The sequence below is a fragment of the Notechis scutatus genome, chromosome 3, assembly GCF_049901735.1.
Source record: "Notechis scutatus isolate UNSWTSFEM ecotype Mainland chromosome 3, rNotScu1.2, whole genome shotgun sequence".
In the NCBI taxonomy this organism is placed as follows: Eukaryota; Metazoa; Chordata; class Lepidosauria; order Squamata; family Elapidae; genus Notechis; species Notechis scutatus.
This window is the reverse complement of record NC_142011.1, coordinates 54811846-54833347: the sequence shown is the minus strand read 5'-3', so window position 1 is coordinate 54833347 and position 21502 is coordinate 54811846. Positions and strand designations below refer to the sequence as shown.

Below are 21502 nucleotides of genomic sequence, written 5' to 3'. Positions count from 1 at the left end.
GGGTCCAACTCAATTTATGACCATCAGGATTTATGATGAAAATTCCAGCCCCAATTGTAGTTATAAGTTGAGAACTACCTGTGACAATTTCTTGCTCATCACAACTAAATATTATTGATAGAAGAGTTCCAAAATGCTATCATACAGGCTCACAATATTATTTATTTACAAGACTGTGAACACTGGAGACTCTCAAGAAATATTATTACTAGGGATAAAATGCATATATTTCCTCATTTATGACATCTCATACGTAGCATGCCATCTTTTTTCAATAACAATAGCTGCTACAAAAAGATAACAATGGCATGACAAAATAAGCAAGAACTGGTGGGACCACTAGATAATAGATAAAGTAATAGTGAATGGAAATACTTTGGGACTTTAGAGTTCAAACAGACAAGCACCTGCTATATAACAACTCAGATTTAACAATTGTCAATAAAACATCCAAAAAATTCTGATTAGTGAACAGGGAAGTGTCTAGAAAGAGCAAAATTGAAAAGAAAGAACTAGAGAAAAGTACAAAATACCAAAACTTGCAAAATACAAGTAAAATGACTGTGGCAAAAAAAGCAAAGATAGTACAAAATATTAAAAGGCTCCTTGGATGTAATCCCAAAACATCTGTTAGCACTACTTGAACACCACAGGAATTGATAAAAACTACTTGAAATAACTTACATCCCGCAACAGTATCTTCAATATCATCAAATGATAACATTTATCTATCCCAGGTTCTTGGGAAAGACTCAACAGATGGATAAAAATGCCAAATCCAAACATCTGGCTCACTTGGCAACCAACCAGAACATGACCTACATGGGCTTTTAAATTTTGCTCTTCACAACTAACTTACCTGCAAAATTGATTTTCATTGATTAATAGCACCTTACCCAAGGCTGTGATGATTCTATACATAAAGTTATTGACAAAGCTATACTTTGTCTTAGTAAAGCATGTCCATTCAGAAAACAATATATCATTACAGCACATTTAGAGGAGAAGTCTGTTCATTAAGGAACATGGACTGCTACCAACAAATCAGCATTCCTGAAAGGTTTACATTGAGGCTAGGAGGGTAGAGGCAACAAGAGGAGACAGACACAAGATATATACCATTGCCATAAGCCCAGTCATCATTGAGCCGATGTCGCACTTTTTGGTAGATTGCAGACATAGTTTTCATGTTGCTTTTCCTCCACTGACGTCCCAGGTACTTTGTTTGCACTTTGAGAAGTTTCAATACATAGAGTTGCATCATGGCTTGCTTCACTTTCAGGGCTCTTTTTAGAATGGGAGCAGACTTGAAAACTACCAGCATCTGGAAAGGTAAAGTAGAAGATCAGTTGTCTAAGTTACATTGTTGCCTCTGACATCATTTATACACCCAGGATCAAGATTACGGTAAGCGTCCAACAGTATCCAGCGCATCATACATATAAATCTATATAGTGATAAACAAACATATGGAAATATTCCAGCTTACCATGGTCCTAGAGTGTTTCCACTTTGTTAACTTATTCAGTATCCTAAGAAGATTAATGCAAGAAAATAGGTTCCTCCAGCAAAACTGATTATTGTCTCCAGCTTCCTGTAAGGGAAAGCAAAAATATGTATTATGAAAACAGAAGAGTTAATAGAGCCAGTAATGGTATTTCTGTCCGATTTTGGCATGTGCCTATCAAAGTAAAATTATAGGTAGTTTTGCTTACCAAACTTTCTGCAGTCAGCTCTGGTAGTTCATGTATCACACAATATGGATAATCCAAAACAGAAATGCTGAAACATAAGAATGCCTGAGTGAATTGCTAGTGATGTAAGATGAAGAAAGTTATCAAATTAAGGACTGTGTGATCCAATGGCTGCGGAATCAGATCAACTGATGTGCAACAAAGGCAAAAAATATATCAATTTTACAGTTAAATAAAATTGTAGATAATGTTCTGATAGATTAACCAGTATTGATTTGCCCAGCCCATTATCTATTTTATTAAATATTACTAAACCTTTTATTCCTACCAAATATATTGAACTGGCTTTGTATATAGTAATATCTGCTAGAATACTCTATGATTCTTGGAAAGCAGAATTAATTTCTTCTGTAGAAGATTGGCAAATTAGGTAAAGTATGCATTATTCATAACTTCTGACCAGTTTTGAAGAGTATTTATGGAGATTAGTATCATTAATTTCCATTTCTCTCTCAATCATAGCTCTTATTTTTTGTTAAAAAAACATATCTCTAAGCTATTTACTAGAGCCATTTCTTCAGCAGGCCTTTCTCAACGGCATAGTTATTATTTATTTATTAAATTTATTTGCTGCCCATGTCACCATAGAAGACTTTACTTTGTATTCCTACCTGAAAGCAAAAACCTGTTATTTTAAGGGCTATATATTTAGTACCATGCACATACTATTTTTACATATGCAATGCTCATCATTCCCACCTACCTATTCTTTGCTGTGATGTATGACATGATGTTCTGATTGAAGAATTTCAATATAAGTGGAATGCAATTGGCAAACACTAGATGTTGAGCCATGTATTCAAACTGGTGAAGAAAAACAGAACAGAGTATGTTAGGGAAGCAAATTCTTCCATCACCTCATCCCATTTCCAGTGATATTGGCTCAAACCGGTGCATACTTACTTGATATACATGATTCAGTTTAAAATGCTTGAGCAGCAGCAGCAGAACAGCAGAAATAGCTTTCACAATAATCTCTTTATGCCTATTCACATCAACGCCCAGCTTCATACTCTGTAACACAGTTGTTCTGGAAACCAGACCAGCAGTATTAACTTTTGTGATTGCTATGTTAAATATAATAGTATATATATCATAGGCAGACTTTAAACTTTGGTTCAGCTATTGTTTGTTTCTCGGTGTTGCAAAGCCTTTTGTTTGCAAGAGTTTAAATGAAAATCCAGTCTATGATTCTCTACCAGCCCAATGCATTCAACAACAGAAATCTGCTATACATTCCACTCCTTTCCAAACATAGTTGGTCACATTGTAAGACAACCCTAGAACTCTCATTCAAGGAAGGAACACTTGGTGTCTTTAGTTTTAGTTTCAGACATGCTTTCTCTTTAACTCAGCTTTTAATTTTAGTTTTGATTACTTAAACCTCCCTCTTTGAAGCTTTGTAAAATGGAGGGGTGGGGGGGGGAGGTTGGATACTAATATTACTGCATGTTTTATTTCAATATATCTGATTAACGCCATTTTGATCTTACATATAAAATGATACCAAAATTCTAAATCAGTATAACTCTAAAACAGAAACAATCACGTCACTATCTATTTGGCATCTTCTATCTTCATCCATTACATGCACTGCTTGCTTCTTTCTGGCTTAGGACTAAGACTTACGGCATCTCCTCTGGTAAAACATCGGCAAGGATATTGATGGAATCAGTCTTGGCTTTGGAGGTGGGTGCTGCAGCGAGCAGAATCTTCAGCAAGGCAATCTACAAATCATAGTTAAATGTTGTAGCGAAGACTTTCTGAAGCATGGGTAAGAAAGAGGGAACTTCCTAGATATTGATGATGGCAGGATATTAACATAAAAGCTTCACAAAACAAAATATATATCAAAGATAAGTTTTATCAAGACGGGATAAACCTGTACAATAGGAACGCTAAAGCAAGCAGCTAATTTCTGCCACAAGAAAATGACGGGGAGATTAAGAAACAGAGAAAGAAACTTCTTAAGAGAGAATAGGCACCCCAAAAAGACTTCAACTCACCATGTACTGAGGCAGGCTAGGAAGAAGACCCTGGTATAAGATTTCAGCCGGAACTTGCTCAACCTCCTCTTCCCCCTATTAACACAAGCAGATGATTGCAACATGTCTTTCAATTCAAAGTTAACTGGCATAGTTTGAACATTTCATTTTATATCAGAATGAAGACAAAGCAACTGTTTACCCTAAAAATGTTTTCCAAAGACAGACAACAATTTCAGAGCATCTTAACATACAAACAATTGTATGCAGAATGGAACAGCTATTTTCTGTCATGGTAGATACTCTTATTTGAGAAAGGGGGATAAATGCTTTTTAATCATTTCTCTTTCTATCATTTTTCAGACTATCTTGCATGAATGTGAGGAGGGGGTATAAATGATAAACATATTTTAAAAAATTAAAAGACTAGGTCACACACAGCATCTGCAAATAAAAGAGTCAACGACAAGTCCAATTCTACAAGAGAAATATGTTTTCTTCCCATCACTCTCCAGAAGGATGCCTTTCTTCAACATTAGGCATTCTTCCCAGGACACTTACCCCTGACAAGGGAGAACGCAGATATTCCTCTTCCATTTGAACTTGAATTTCTGCAATAGATGTATATTTGTGCTGTAAAGTAACAAGACACAGAAAATTTACTTCATAAGCCTGAGCTGATTGTTCTGTCAAACATTGTCTGAGAAAGTAGCAGCAGCAGCAGCAGATGGGATAAAACTGAAAATGAGCCTCTCTCTGAGAGGTTCTCTAAACCTCAAAATGAAAAAGCATGGACAATCGGAAACTCACCAATTTTAGAGTTTTGATACTCTCATGAATTGGTCTTGGCAATCCCACTACGGTGTTGGTGTCACTGGAGAGAAAAAGGAAATTGAAAAACTCAGCTGATAAAAATGTAAAAAAAAAACTGGTTATTTTGTTAAACCTGCAAACAGGAGTATTACAAACAACGGCTTTTACAGAAAGACAGTCCAGTGTAATAGGTAAGAAAAAGTGTAAAATTTGGATAAATTCTGGAACCTAAATAAAATAGAAATTATAAAGATAATATATATACACATATGTATATGTATTTGAATCTTAATAATATTTAAGTCTTTCTTAAAGAGTTATGAGAGTCAGTTTGATGTAGCCGTTAAAAGCTCCAGCTTAAAAACTAGGACACTGTAAGATCTAGTCCCACTTTAGATACAAGATCTACAAGATACAAGATGACTGTAGGCCAGCCACACTTTCCCAGCCCTAGAAAGAAGGCAATAGCAAACCATTTCCAAAAAATGTTGCTAAAAAAATTGCATGGACATGTCCATGTAGTCATCAGGAGTCAAGACTGCCTCAAAGGCATCCTGCTCCTCAACCCCCATCCCCCGAAATTACAGGTAGTTCTCAGATTAGAATAGCAATTAGGCCATCACTAATTAACATGGCCATAAAGTATGGTGTCACATAAGCATGTTGCTTAGTGATGGCAGTTCTGCCAAATTCCTTGCCATTATTAAGTAGCACCTCATATGACTGCAAATTCCAATTTCCTGCTGGCTTCCCCATTGACTTTGCTTGTGCGAAGTTGGCAAGGAACATCAGAAATTGCAATCATGTGACCATGGCTCATTGCAACATCATAATTGCAAACCAGGAGACTAGATTGTGGTCATACAACTGGAGAAACTGTGATAGCCAGAATTCTGAGGATCTTTATAAATGACTCTCATTTAGTGCTGCTGCAAGTCTTAATGGTTACTGAAGGAATGGTTGTACTATAACCTAAGGACATTCTATAGTACACACAAAATAACTTTAAAAAGGTTTTCTAAAGAAGGGTAGTGATGTATTTATACTTTTGAAATGACTTTATGAATTTATTTGAAAGAGGGAGCGGGGAATTTAGTGCTGGGCATATTGTGCAACAATAGAGCAGAAATGTATACACATGTTACAGTAATGGCATCAGCAAGAATGATTAAGACAATAAAACTTCATATTCTGGTATCATAATATATATAAATATTTGTACACACATATACATATAATTCAAATTACCAACAATTAAGTTTAGTTTAATGGCCAACATGCAAATTAAGCTGCTTTAACTCACCTCCCCAAGGTATAGCCAATAAATTTGCTTCGACTAGATTCCAGAAACATCTCAATATCTTTTTCCCTACAGAAAAGAAACCAAATCAACATTCAATCAAACTGAACAGAAATCTACTGTAGGGATTAGCCAGTGCTGGCCTTAGACATATTTCCAACTCTACATCTAAGGGCAATTGCACATAACACATATATCCTTCTTACTATAATTAGCCAACCCTTGAATTCATTGAAAGCAGCAGACATTGCATATATACTTTCAAGTACTAAAAGTACTTTAAACAGTCTTTGGTGCTGTTGGTTTTCTTGGCTGAAGATGGTAATTGAGAGATCCTATACCAGTCTTTCATAACCCCAAAACAAAGTGCATTCGAAAAGTATTCACTTTTGTCAATTTTTTTATTCTGCAGCCTAATTTTACAGTTGTTGAAATTCTTTTTTTCTCATTAATCTGCACTCAGTATCCCATAATGACAAAGTAAAAACAGAATTTTAGACATGTGTGTAAATTTACTAAATTTATTCAAAAGAAAAACAACTGAAATACCATATATCATAATCACGTAACAAAATTGACAAAAATGAAGGGATTCCAAATACTTTTTGAATGCACTGTATATATACTTGCTGGTATGTTTTGTTTGCTGTGTAGCCATGCATCTAGATTATGCAAACCAAGTCTCCCTGGAAGTACAATAGGAAATGGATAAAGTATTGCCCAATTCAAGCATTTCCCCAAATCACCAACCTATAAAGATTGTCACTGTAAACACACAGCTTATTCTCCTCATCTGAAACTCAAGAAGCTGATCTTTAAACTTAAAGAAGATTTTTCTTCATTTCAACAATCCTGGCTAAGGACTGACCTGACTTTGGGTGCCCAAGGCAAACCTTTTGGACATGTCAGTCGGTCAGTTGGAGGGTGCTGCACAGGAGGAGGCATCACTTCATCTCTTTCAAGAGGAAATGTCTCCCCTTCAAGACTATTGTCTTCATCATTCTCCTCCTCATCTTCTCGGGAATCATCAGCTTTGTAAGGATCTCGCTCATTGAATGCATCTAGATTATCCTGTTTAATAAGAGCCTGGAGGAACAAACATTCAATGAGAGGCTAGTTAGCTCACATTCTGCATCTCAACACTATTTGTTTCTACTGCTAAAGCTTTCTGGTTATTTTTTTAATATATTTGTTCTTAATAATTTTAATTACAACAGTAAAAACTAATATAAATTAAATTAGAGAAAGATAAGAGAATGGAAATAAAAAGTGCATGGAAAAAGAAAAAATGAATACATAAAGAAGTGACTTCCAATCTTCATCACAAATGTAAACAAAGTTAATAACACTTCGCTTCCTATAAAGTTAAACAGATTTTTCTTCATCCTGTATTAAATCCCTTATCTATAAGCAAATCCATAAAATATCAAATTTTCAATCCCAGTGTCAGGGAAAAGTCCACAAAAGGTTGCCAAGACATTGAAAAAAATCTTATTTTAAACTTGATCAAATAAATCAACTTTATATTCCTTCCTTTTACTTCTAATGGTCTTAATTTTTAATTCAATCAAATACTGTCACAGGACTTGGCTTCTTTTCAAGTCTTCTTTATTCCATCAGTTTTCTTCAAAATGTTAACAAATCTAGTTAATTCTGCATATCCAGGAAAGTGTCACTTTCCAAATTGTTCTCTTGATCTCTCATTTATAGTTCACATTCTGTACTTTCTATAGCTTGATAGATAAAATTTGTTCTACATCTGTCACTCCATTATTTTTTGCAATGTAAGCTGACATTATTATTGACAGTATTACTAATCCTGGCTCCATTCTTCAAAAATCTCCTTTAATACTGCTGATGTTATAATGTTTATTTTTTATATTTAATTCTAAAATCTTATAGTAAAAATTAATATTCCAAATTTATACAGACCCTCAGTCCATTTATAACTTTTTAGATAAAAAAAACCTTATTTAGCTTTTTGCTATTTATTTCAAATTCTTTCAATTCTTGTAATTATTTTTTCTTTTGTTCAGAGGTGATGATAAACTAGAGTAATATGATGAAAACGTCAAGCCTGTCATTCTGAAGATCTCTAACAGCTTTAAGAAAGTTAATAGGCAATTTCCAAAAGTAATTAGAAAGTGAGATTTTAGTGTTGTTTAAAAGGTTCTGCTGCAGTTGTGAGAACGATGACTGATCCTATCATCTTTAGGCACTCAAATCTGTGGAAAACTACAATCCTGTGGTTTCATGAGAAGCAGCCATCTGGAGTGGATATGTGGACAATCTCCTATCAACTCCTTATCCAGAGAGAATTCCTTGGTCTTTGCTGTCACTGTTGGTTATGCAAAAGGTTGCCATACAGTTCACCATACTTCCCCCAGAAGTTACTAAGTCCTATAGTTCTAAAATTCACCTTGTGTTCCCGACGACCCCGTTTCTGTTGCTGCTCAATCAAATCCGAAGCCGATGCCGGAGGTGACGCAGCTCTCATGTTGCGGATCACTTTTATGCTATCCTCAGGAAGTGGGGGAAGACCCAGCATCTCTCGTTTCTCTGCTTTCATATCCTGAAGCTCTTCAAATCCTCCAAGGGTGCACTAAAAGGATAGCAAACACCCTGAACTTTGGTCCTGTGATTTACCCCTCAGATGCCTGTCAGCTGGTGAACTATCAAGATCTTTGTATTTTTTGTGTAATTCTAAAATACTTTTATGATGTGTAGTTTTGTTCAGTTACTACAGTACTGTAGTAATTCACTTAAAAGTAATTTATCATCCCCAGTGTTTTGATTTTTCTAGACAATTTTAGAAATAATTGTGTGTACTTAAATACAAAGACATTAAATCAGGGGTCCCCAACCTCTGGTCCCTGGTCCAGCACTGGGCCACAACTGTAGCTAATATTCAACCTGCTTCACAATCCCTTTTCCAATTAACTTTTAAAGACTCTTGTATGGGAAGAACCTCTGACCCAAGGATTAAGATTACAGTGTATGCTTTCTGTCTGTTAATGAGCAGGACTCCTGGAAAGGCTGGCAGCAACTGAAATAATACATTTAAGAATGATGAAGGAATGAGGCTTTCCCTCTGGCCGTAACAGCTCTGCTACAATATGGAAAAGAGCTCTCCAGCAGTCTGTCAAAGGATATATTATTCTGGAAAATGAAAACTATTACATGAGGAAGTTTTTTTTTCCACCAGTGTGATAACATTTTACAGCAAATAGCTGAACTGGAAATTGCCCAACGATTAAGGGTACCAGCATGGCAGCAATGGAGAGCTATGATGGAAGGTGGTGTGTTTTTTTTCTCCTCAGAGACTGCTAGAACAAGTCCCTACAATTTTCTTGACAATATTTTTCAGAAGTGTTTTACCACTGCCCCCTTTCCATAGCTGAATGTGTCTGCTAGTTTTGTGCTCATGGTGGCACTGGAACTCATGGTCTTTCAGTTACTACCCTGATGCCTTACCCACTACACTAAACTGGATCTACAAAGAAGGAACCCCACTTAGACCAACAGTCAGCTCCATAGGCTCACCTCTACAAAACCTAGCCAAATTTCTCACCAAACAACTACAGCCCTATGCAGAATCCATCAACTCACACGTGAGAAACTCATTCCAGTTCATCGAGATCATAAAGAAACAAAACTTACAACCCAGCTAGACCTACTAGTGAGCTTCGATGTCATATCCCTCTTCACCCAAGTGCCTATAAAAGAAGCCTTGACAGCCATCCAAAACAAATACAACCCCTCCAAGCACATCCTAGATCTGACCAACCACTGCCTATCCAATACATACTTCACCTACAACGGACAAAAATACAAACAAATAGCACTCATGGGATCACCCCTCTCACCTGTCATCGCAAACCTCTACATGGAACACTTTGAAACACAAGCGCTAGAAAAATATGATCACAAGCCCAAATTCTGGCTCAGATACATAGATGACACCTTCATAATCTGGCCACATGGGAAAGAAAAACTGAACAACTTCCTCACACACCTCAACAGCCTACACCCCAAAATACAATTCACCATGGAAACAGAAGCTAACAATCAACTTCCCTTCCTAGATATCTTAGTATACAAAATTCCAATGGCTCCCTAGGACACACCATCTACCAGAAGAAAACACATACAAACCGCTATCTACACGCACTCTCACACCACCACCCAGCACAGATCAATTCCATAGCCAAGACACTCATCTCCAGAACAAAATGCTTAGCCGACGAACAACACCTAAAAACCGAACTACACACTCTCACTAACGTACTAACAGCCAATGGATTCCAAAGAAAGATGATTACCCACCTAATCCAAAACAAACCCCAACCAAAATCCAAGACAGAGAACAAGAGAACGGCAAAGCCCTCCTCCCATATATAAAAGGCACTACAGACAAAATCAGCAAGATCCTCCAAAAACACAACATTAAAACAGCATTCTGCACAAACAGAAAAATATCCACCATCCTAAGAAACCCTAAAGACAAAATCGAGTTAGAAAACCAAGGACTATACGAAATCCCTTGCACCGCCTGCCCCACCACATACATCGGAAAAACTAACAGAAGAATAAGTGCACGCATTCAAGAATACAAGAACTTAATCAAAAAAGAAGAACCGACCTCTTCCCTGGTCCAACACCTCAAAGCCACAGGACATGAGATTGACCTTAAAAATACCAGACCTATCGCCAAAACCGAACACTTTAACAACAGAATAATCAGAGAAGCCATAGAAATAGAAAAACGCCCACACAGCATGAATAAACAAGATGATACCTCCCGCCTACCAGCCATTTGGAAACCCGCCCTCATTAACAAACGAGTACCTAACATGAAGAATGACACCAGACCCACACCCACGAGGGCCACACAAGATGCTACCACCACACTTCCATGTAGAAAGCAGACTCACACCCACACAGAAGATGAGACCACGGACCAGAAGCCGTACCGCAGCTGCATCACTACCCGCTTCAAACCCCTCCAACCCATACATGAAGCGAACTGACGCCCACCATGAAGATGTGGCACGACCACGAACGCGAAACCAAACAACAAGATGACAGCTCACCAGCTCAAATCCCCCGGCAACTAAGACTAACCTGAGCACAACCAAGCCCCCACCTGAACAGAACACACCCCCAGCCAATCAGAACACAGCCAACCCCGCTACCAATCAGAACACAGCCAAACCCCAATGAGAACACACCTCCACCCAATCAGAACACAGCCAAGCCCCCACCCAATCAAGTCACACCCCCACTAGCAGTTAAAAGGAAGAAGCAGCTGCAAGCTCACATTACTCCGAGAAGCACAAACCCGAAGACACAAGCCTGAAGATGATGAATGAGACTTCATTGAAACATCGCCTAGATACTTCTAATTTTACGCGGAGAAACCCGAATAACAAAGATCCACACACACACACACACACAGATTCCGTATTTTCCGTCATTGTTGTATTTTAGTTGAGCACGTGCAGAATCTCATCTGCCATCATCGAAGCCTGATGATGGCAGATGAGATTCTGCCAACGCTTGCTAAACTTAAAAGCACAACTACAATGACGTGGAAAATACCCGAACAAAGCTGAATACCTACATGTAAGTACCGTGAAAACTTAACACACACACACACACACACACACACACACACACGTATATGTATACGTATATGTACCGTGTTTCTCCAACAATACGGCCTCCACCAATACCCCACCATGTTTTATCGGCATAACATTAAGCCCTCCCCCAAATTAACCCCCATATTAAACATGCGAAATGGGGGAGAGCGGGGGGCTGTAGTAAGTACTTTGTTGCATGCCCGGATATGGTGCATGTATATATATATATATGTTTTCTTAAGTTGAATACCATACATACCATACAAAGCTGAATACCATACATACATACGTACATACATATTAGGATTCTTTATAGAATTCTTTATTGGCCAAGTGTGATTGGACACACAAGGAATTTGTCTTGGTGCATATGCTCTCAGTGTACATAAAAAGAAAAGATACATTCATCAAGAATCATAAGATACAACACTTAATAGTCATAGGGTACAATAAGCAATCAAATCATACTAGGAAACTGTCAATTAATTCTAATAAATGAATGGGTGGTCTCATTTCATATTTACAGCAATGTTGTCACTAATTTAATCAAATGTCAATGGCAAGTTGAAGTTTGCAGGTTTAGCTTAATGGAACCACTTGCATTTTTTCAAGCAATTGGTAATCAGGTGGTATTTCGTTATGTAATGAACATAGGAAAGCAACAATAGCATTATTCTAGCAGTATCTCAACAATTTTGGCAAAAATATGGCTATAATTTTGAGAGTTAATTTAGTGTAGTGTTTAAGGCACCAAGCTAGAAACTGGGAGCTCTAGGGCATGAAATCATTTTTTTTTTTTTTTTTTTTTTTTTTTTTTTTTTTTTTTTGTTTTTTTTTTTTTTAGGGGACGGTTTTTCTGGCCCTGGGCAGACAGCTGGGCCAGGCACTTTCTCTCAGCTCTAGGAAGGAGGCAATGGCAAACCACTTTTGAAAAAACTTGCCAAGAAAACTACAGGGCCCAGGCCATCTCCAAGAATCAGACACATTGAACATAAGAAAAAAATATATAGTAGAAGGAATAAAATAGGTCCAAAGCATTGCAGTGGAAATGTTTTCAAATTTAATAGATTTATATTATTGTACATGTATTTGTACAATGTATTTGTGCAGGGAATATGGCTGTAAGCCAGATATACTAACTGCTAAAAATAAGTATCTGCTTATTTTTTTCGCTAACATACAGAACAGAGATATTTTTCTAGACACTGTTCAGGATCATGCCTCAGCCATCAATGTTTATTTATTTATTAACACAATTTATATACCAATCCAGTCACATGGGTCTGAGCACTCATAAAGAGGGTGTAAAAATGTGAGAACTTTTAGTGATTGTAGCTTTCATCTAGGACAGGGATGTCAAACTCAAGGCCTGCAGGCAGGATCCAGCCCATGGGGTGCTTAAATCTGGCTCGCAGGGCTGGCCTAGAAATAACAAAGAAGCAGCCTGCAGTACCTCTGCTAGTGAAAACAGGGTGCGGGGGGGCACACATGGTCCCCCTGTGCCCCATTTTGGCTGGCAAATTGCTGGAGCCATCCAGGCTGAAAATGGGGCATTGGGGAGGGGTGCACATGCCCCCCCCGTTCCCTGTTTTGGCTGGCAAAGTGCTGCAGGAGGCCTTCCAGGCTGAAAACGGGACACAGGGAGACCGTGCTCAGCCCCCCGTGCCCCATTTTGGCAGGTAGGATGCTGCAGGAGGCATCCGTGCCATCTCCCCCACCCCAGCCAGCCCATGGAGAACTACAATGCTGATCCAGCCCTCAAAGAAAACCAGTTTGACACGCCTGATCTAGCACAAGGAACATACAGACTATTTGGACATCCTCACAATGGCTTGCACATATTGTTGAATTATAATGACATGCTATACTAAAAATAACTTTAGACCTAATAATGTTCCCTAGCTTTAAATTACTATATTGCCATCACTTCAGGATTGTACCAACCACCAATCTAAAGCTATTAACAAACAACCTGATGAAGCATCATATATTTGTAAACAGGAGCCTCTTACCAGGACAGTCTTCCAGAGCAGCAGCAACACTTTCTTCATAGGAAAATGTGGAGCATGGCCACTGCAGAATTTGGTGACCATGCCGAAGAGCATCACAGAAAATGGTTCATTGTTATATAGAGGTGCCCCTGAAAAATAATATGTTGGTAACAAATGTGTCACATGAGACCACTGAATTTTTGTGCTACATATTTGAATATCTATGGAGATACTCAGTCATCTAGGTCATGGTTGTCTCAAAGGTGACTTTTCCAAAGACAATTGGACTTTTCTTTTCCTTTGAAGATGTTTCGCTTTTCATCCAAGAAGCTTCCTGGATGAGAAGCGAAATGCCTTCAAGGAAAAACAACATCCAGTTGCCTTTTGAAAAGGCACCTTTGAGTATTTGAACATCATTCTCTACTGTCAATCCAATAAAGCTTCTGGCTAATTTGCCATATTTTTCAGAATAATTTTCTGCTCATTCTGTGTTCTTGTACATAGTTTAATCCAGTTAAATAATAAACTTATATTTGCAATTATGGCATTCATTTAACTCCAATAGTGTAATTAATGTAATCATTCTCCATGCATCAAGATTCATCCTGCTATCCTCATTCTTGATTTATGAGAACATGCAACAGCAGTTATGTTTGGGTAGTGTTTTGCATACAGAAAAGAGTGGGACTTGCATCGTCATCATACTGCTTTCTCCACCTTGTCTGTTCCAGTGAACACAATAATTCTGGGGACCAGAAGGAATCAAGGTCTCATGGAAAAACATGCCTCCTATCTGCTTTCTTCACTCTGTTCTCAAATGTGTGAAATATTGTCTCACAGGAAGCTAGAAGGCAGATGCTAGTATCAAAACTTAGAATTTGGTGTTTATATATATTATATCACATGCTGCAACAAATAACATCAATAATGGTCCATGATTCCTCATACAGATATTGTAGTTTTTCCCAAGAGTAAATGAAAAACAAATAAGTCCTATGGTGCCAGAAGTCAAAGCTCAATCATCATTTTAAAGAATATTGTTTAACAAGCAAACCTTGGCTTAAGGTGATGTATGAGTTCAGTTAAAATATTCAATAGAAACTTGGAGATCAACTAGTTTAGAACTTTGTTCAGTGTAGGTATCTATCATTACAACATAATCCAGTGGACCATAGGTAGGGTCACACAGAATACTAGGCTAAAATTTAGCTAGTCTGTAATTCACTATGTTTATGAATACAGACAGTAACTCTTATGTTTAGTTTAGTTTACTTTACTTTATTGTCATTGCACCTCATACAATGAAATTAAATACCATCTTCAGTGTACATTATGACTATGAAAATAAACACAAACACACATCCTTCACATTATATACATTGAATTGAAAACCCCTGAAATTGCATTCATATTGCACTATACAGTAGAATTCAATAGAGTTACTGCCCTGGGATAGAAACTGTTTTTCAGCCTATTTGTCCTTGTTTTTATTATCCTGTACCATCTGCCAGATGGTAATAGTTCAAAAAAAGTCCCCAGGATGAGATGGATCTTTGAGAATGTTTTGAACTTTCTTAAGGCAGCGGAAGCTATAAAGCTCTTCCAAAGAGGGGAGAGGGCAACCAATGATCTTCTGGGCAATGACATTAACCCCCTAGAGTGCTTTCCTATCTGCCACTGTGCAATTGGCAAACCATACACAGATGCAGTAAGTTAAGATACTCTCTATGGTGCAGCAGTAGAAGGTCACCAGCCATTTTTCATTCAGTTGTTGTTTTCTGAGAAGTCTCAGGTATATAATCTCTGCTGGGCTCTTTTGACCAGTGCTGCAATGTGAGCACCCCAGATCAGGTCCTCTTTTATGGTAACACCCAGAAACTTAAAACTGGCCACTTGCTCCACTCAGTCTCCATTGATAAGCAAGGGCTGGATGTCTGATCTGTCCCTTCTATAGTCCACTATAAGCTCCTTGGTCTTATTGATGTTGAGGACCAAGTTATTGTCTCCACATCACAAAAGCAACTGGTTCACCTCACCTCAGTGGGCAGACTCATCCTTCCCAGAGATGAGTCCGACCACTCACTCTTATGTGAGTTAAATCAAATTGAATCCAATGAACTATGACGCTTACTGAAGAACGGAATGTGGACCTGCCCTGAAGTAGTTCAACATTCTATTGACCACATTAGTTTTGCCCATAGAAGATCCTAGCTGAACCCCTTTAGGAAATATGCAGAAATATGCAGGGTTTTTTCCCCCAGCCTGAGACTTTCAAGAGCCAGTGTTCATTACAATAGATCTGCATACTGGACTACAGCAAAATATATTAATCTAGAAGTGGGATCATGGCAGAAAGTTTCTATGCTACATATGCAAATCTGGACCTCAGCTCTCCATTAAAAAATTGGGATTAAAAGCAAGCCAGATTTTTTAAAAAGCCACATTGATTGGCCACACACTATACAATGCTATAATGGTTTGATTCTGGTTCAGTGCATCATATCATCAGCTAGCTATATTTTTTTTCAACAAATTATCGTTAATTTATTTATTAGTTTAGTTTGATATGAGAAAATAGAATAAGTGTTTAGCTAAATTTCTTAGATAATTGTTCAAGGTTAAAGCCAAGGTTCTGCTGCATATTAAACATGCTTACCTGTAGTAAATCTCACCTATCTCAATAACAGTGATCTGTGAGAAGACATATGTAAGACTGCCCTGTAAATTGGGCAGTCTTTAAAGGTGTTCCAGATATAGTAGTAGTATTATAATAATAATAACACAGCCTCAGTATTGAAACTTCAGTGATGTCTGAAAGGGGATCAACATTTCCTGAGACTTTCCCCCTGCCAATTAAATTTTGTCTATCACTCTCCTGAAATCCCACCAGAAGAAGGATGGAGAGAAGCTTTGAGGTAATAATGAATGTCAATGGCTTTTTCTCTGCGCACAGTTCAAATGAGAAGAATGCCTGGGAAGTGCTGAGACAAGCAGGGCAGGCAACAATGATAGTGATTGTGAAGGGCAATGGAAAAAGAGAGATATATTGGAAGCAATCATGAGCTGACATCTTAGGAATAAAGACCTGTCTTATTAAACAATATGGGGATGCTGACTCTGACTGTCTGGCAGCACTGATTAACACAACATAAAAGTTCTTTCTCATATTAGTATAGCCTTTTCTGACAACAAAATAATCCTATCTTTGTGAGCAAATGCTATTTAACTAGCTAAATTCCGAACCATGAGCGAGAAGAAACGACATACCTAGCTCAGCCCTGAAGGTCTGTCTCATTGTCTTCCACTCAGGCTTATCTCCTTCACAGTCTTGACGGACAGTCTCCAGAATAAGGTACATAATGTTCAGAAGCACCCTGCAATCAAAGACTGAACAGGTTAGGAGGAGGAAGCCCTGACAACACTGCTGGCTTCATTGAAAACTATCTTACAAAACAATAAGCAAAGTAAAAGAGCCATCCGTCATAATGTTCCCATGCATGACAGAGGCTTTTAAAAAGATGTTACATTTGAAATAACAAAATTTTACAGTAATAGCTAAACACTTTATTTTTGGTCCATGTCATTATTTTGAGGGTTGCTGTTGCTTAGCAACCTTTACTTCTTAAAGAAAAATACACTATTTACAGAAAAGGTTCTTATGCAAATCAAGGGCATGTTAGGTTTTTTTTTTATTAGTCAGCCCTTTTTTAAATAGACAGTGGCTGACAGATGGTTACAATGGATAATATAACAAGGTCTCTGAAGAAGTCACAGCTTGAATTTGACCTACTATTTTCATCTAAATTGTGGCAAAAAAAATTAACATTGTGTCGAGCTATATAAAGAATGTTGGAGGCTTAAACACAACTATTTCTGTTGGTTTCCCACCAAGAATGCTGGGGAAATACACCACTGAGATTTGGTGGTTTGGGGAGATTTTATGCCTATAAAAATGGGGCTCAGAAGTAGTATTCACTAAGCTGGATGATTTAAAGCTTTGCAGTATCTTCTGGGAGACTAGAATGTTTTAAAGTCATAGTGAATCCACAGTGCAAAAGTATTCACCCTAAGCATGTTCTATTCAGCATCTGATCTTATTTTATTTTTCTTCTTCACTGCCCTAATAACGGCATGCAATACATTATGTCAATTGAAAACCAGATTTTATTAATAAGAATATATCAATCTAACATGGAGCAAAAAAGGTAAAACATTCTTTTAACAAAAAAAACACCACACCCTCATGTTTTTGATAGTGCATACTGATATGCAATTGCTCACCTCAAATCTGTGCTGTCAGCCAGGGAGATAGCAGGTTTCCTCACTGCACTGCTACAGGCAGCACTGTTACTAGGAAAAGAGAAAAAAATGTCTGCTTTCTAGGCCACACCACCTTCTGAAACTAATGTCACATTGGATATTAGATAAACATTAGCATGGGTACTGTGGGCATACTGGATTGCAAAGGCAATCAATCTCTTCTAATTCCCTCTCTTATCCAACAGCAGTTATCCAATTTAGTTGTTGATTTGATTACCTAGAAAGGATCTAGTGAGAGAAAACTCATCTGCCTCATAGTATGAAACTACTAGAAATTCAGGAGCAACTTCTAGTTACCTTTTGAACAATCAGTTAGGAACTATGTTTGATCCAACTAATGCAAAAACCAGGCTCTGAATAACTGCATTCAAATTGTTTACTTTTTCTGTCCTCTCAACTCTCCTCGTTCTGTAGTAACTATCAGCTCAGTTCCAGATATGCCTATGACAGAACCCACATCTTTTCCAGAAAATTAAGCAAGACTGAATACACCCCCCTGTTCAAAACTATGCAGGCAATCTATGGATTATTATAGCAATTGGGACCAGAATTTCCATAGCTAAGCAAGTTCCCTTGGGAAGAGGCAGTGAAACTGTGTCCAGGCAAGCAAACTGGCAGAAAAGGCTATGCACCAACTGTTGCTAAGGAATGTACGTGGGTACTATGAAGTGACTACAGGACGCTGCAACTGTAATTGTGAGTCAGTTGCCAAGTGCCTGAATTATGATCATGTGCAATCATGTGGTTGTAACTTCAATGACTTCTCATTCATCAACATCACAACTATGAATAAGTACTGAATAAGTGATTATAACCTGAGGACTACCTGTATGTTTTTTGTGTCTGTTTTTAGCCTTTATTTCCTCTCAAAAGACATGTATGCATATTTATTTTAACAGAGGTTTTTTTAATTGGTTCAGATTAGTTTCTAGCTGACAAGCTCACAAAGATATTCTCAAAATGATCCATTCCAGATAACTTTTCTTTGTTGTATTAAAAGTAACAAGGAGAAAAGGAGATGAAAATACCTGTAGTGCTACCTACTACATTTTTTAAACTATACTCTGAATATTGTTTCAAATAAGCAATTTTCAATGAAACAATTAGATAAAACTGGATGAACAAATAGCATGTTTCCTTCATAAGCGGCAAAATATATATATCTTGATGAGGCAGATCATAATTAGGATGTCTAAAGAGCCTGTATTCTTTTCAGAAGCCCCACTGTCACAACATGAAACTCACTCAATTTCCATGTTCAAAAGCTCCACCAAAGCATTAAATGTTCCAACTTCAAGCAGAAGAAAAATGTTGTATCGCATCCAAAACTGAACCTCAGCTTCTGAACTACATTCATCAAATGTGCCTGAAATTAATAAAAATATGATGCATTTCAGGAAAGATTGCCCTTGTTAGATCAGAGCAGAGAAACTACAACATTCAAATAATAAAAGAAATATAAAATAATATTAACAGAGAAGCTATGGTATCAATTTTCCAAAACGTATATGGAATCACAGCCATTTCAAATCATTTCTAGGACGGACCGAACTGGAAATTTGTTATAGAATTAGGTAATAAAACATGGGGGTTGATAAGTTTTCATTATACTGACTCCCTATGGACAATACACAGATGAGTCTACATTGAAATTAAAGCAAGATAATGCATCTATGTTAATTATTATATAACTAACTAGAAATCACAGAGAGTTTTATATATAAAATTGAAGTCTTTTTGTAAAGTTGAGGCACAAAAATAAATTTTCACTACTTTTGGTTTGTGATTGTATTTCTAGAATCCAGTTCTAACATTTGTGAATAAAAATAAAATTGGTCCAGTAATTCAGTTATTAGGCTGAATGGAAATATAAATTCTTTTATATTTAGATATAAATATAAAAGATAAATTTTGCTGATTTTGTTAACATTTCTTTATCATTGAAAGGAAATATTGGTGGGGGAAAAATTATGTTAAGACATCATAATTAGTAAGTAGAGACTAAACAGTTTCTCTGAAAGATACAAGCATACCTTGTGCAACATAGAGAATGGCTCGAGCTACCCTGAGCCTTTTCTCCCGAGCTGTGACCTCAAGGCCATCAAGGAGTCTCATGGCATGAGTATGATGTTGCTTAGTGTCCAGTTCTGTCCACTTTTTATCCAGCACTAGAAATACAAGTTATTTTAAATCACAACATAGCTTTGATCCCTTTCTTAAAAAAAAGTAACTGTTGCAGTAATAAAAAATATATATTTTGTGCAATGGCCATTAAAAAGTGATTGTAATCTTATGTGCTTTCAGCTATTTCCTCCAAGATCTCAGAAGCTTATGTAGCATTAATGAAATGTTGTGACATTTTATTTATGAGATTTTCTGACTTTACAAGATTCTGGCCAACTGTAATTAAGAAACTTATATTTTAATTTTGGATAGCTTCAGATTTTATTTTATGGTATTACAAGATCTTATGTTGCTCACCCTTGGACTAGACTATTTTTAGCCCTATCAACAAAATTCAGTTGTTTCTATAATATGTAAATATGCCCAGAAGCTGGCAAAGACCTGAACTGATCTAATTTTACATTATCCACAAACTAATGAATAAATATGCCACATATTATTGCCACATTTTAACATCAAATCAAAACCAAACAAGAAACTTCTATCCCACCCTAAACATCACAGATCACAAAAAATCTGGAGTGGTTGATAGTAGTTTCAGAAATGCCAATCCTCTTCTCTCTCTCTCTCTCTCACTCACACACACACATCACAATAAGCATTCCATGTTGATACAGCTATTTTATTTATCTAATACAACTCACTGAATTCCCCAAATTTTGGAGCTCATTATGATTTATTGAAAACACAAATGTATTAAGGTTTTGTTAAAATAAAAGGAAAGATTCACAAAAACAAATAAAAACATCTCATTTTAAATAAAGCATATACAGACTAAGCCTACAAGACATTCCAAGCAGGAAAAAGTAATTAGTCTTACCATGCAGCCTAAAATCTTCCTCAAAGCATTTTCTGTTGAGATGGAATTCCGGACCTTCGGTATAACTGTACAGTTCTGCAAAAAGAGAACAAAAGTCCATTACTTTATAACACTAGACATTTATTTCAAATAGAATGGACTCTTCATTTTATATCAAGTCTTTTAAAAATTTAGTATTGAAAGATAATTTGCCACCTTGAATTGCTATCAAAGTTTAGTTTTACCAAGTTTAATTGGGCTCTGGTAGGGTGCATCATCCCAGACAATTCTGTTCAACACCCTGGCTACAAGAAAGCAGGCAGGAAAAGAAGATGCTAATCCATCACAGGTAACACAAAGCATGATTTGAAAACAGATTTTTAACAATGGCTTCACATGTTGGTTAACAGCCAACCTTTAGTAATAGTTTAGATATTCAGATCTAATTCTCAACTATGTACTGTTTATGTGTTATGTCGTAAGACATATTTCCGTTTTATGGAAGTACTATAAAATAAGATTAGATTCAAAGTAGTATGATATAAATTTCTTTTTATGCTAAAATGACAATCTTAATGAAATTATGGGGGAATCCTCCAAACAGCATGATAGATGATGTTGGGGTTAAAGAATAACCAGTTCAGGTGATCTTCTATCAGCAACTCACAGGATAATACAGAATATTGACAAATTGACCACTATTTAGAAAGT

At 36.9% G+C, this 21502-nt stretch overlaps 1 protein-coding gene across 1 annotated transcript in view; it reads right to left on the bottom strand.

The window, feature by feature from the left end:
• The window catches only part of STRIP1 (striatin interacting protein 1), a 32030-nt gene that overhangs the window by 7415 nt on the left and 3113 nt on the right, over positions 1 to 21502 (bottom strand). The window contains exons 3-20 of the mRNA XM_087959986.1: positions 20813 to 20887; positions 19842 to 19976; positions 19054 to 19174; positions 17770 to 17838; positions 16756 to 16862; positions 13510 to 13637; positions 8272 to 8454; positions 6721 to 6938; positions 5856 to 5921; positions 4550 to 4613; positions 4301 to 4372; positions 3761 to 3835; positions 3384 to 3481; positions 2658 to 2784; positions 2458 to 2558; positions 1716 to 1782; positions 1490 to 1594; positions 1120 to 1324 (exon numbers count right to left, since the gene is read on the bottom strand). Coding sequence (XP_087816112.1) covers positions 1120 to 1324; positions 1490 to 1594; positions 1716 to 1782; positions 2458 to 2558; positions 2658 to 2784; positions 3384 to 3481; positions 3761 to 3835; positions 4301 to 4372; positions 4550 to 4613; positions 5856 to 5921; positions 6721 to 6938; positions 8272 to 8454; positions 13510 to 13637; positions 16756 to 16862; positions 17770 to 17838; positions 19054 to 19174; positions 19842 to 19976; positions 20813 to 20887 — 2016 coding nt within the window. The remainder of the gene's footprint in view (positions 1 to 1119; positions 1325 to 1489; positions 1595 to 1715; positions 1783 to 2457; positions 2559 to 2657; positions 2785 to 3383; positions 3482 to 3760; positions 3836 to 4300; positions 4373 to 4549; positions 4614 to 5855; positions 5922 to 6720; positions 6939 to 8271; positions 8455 to 13509; positions 13638 to 16755; positions 16863 to 17769; positions 17839 to 19053; positions 19175 to 19841; positions 19977 to 20812; positions 20888 to 21502) is intronic.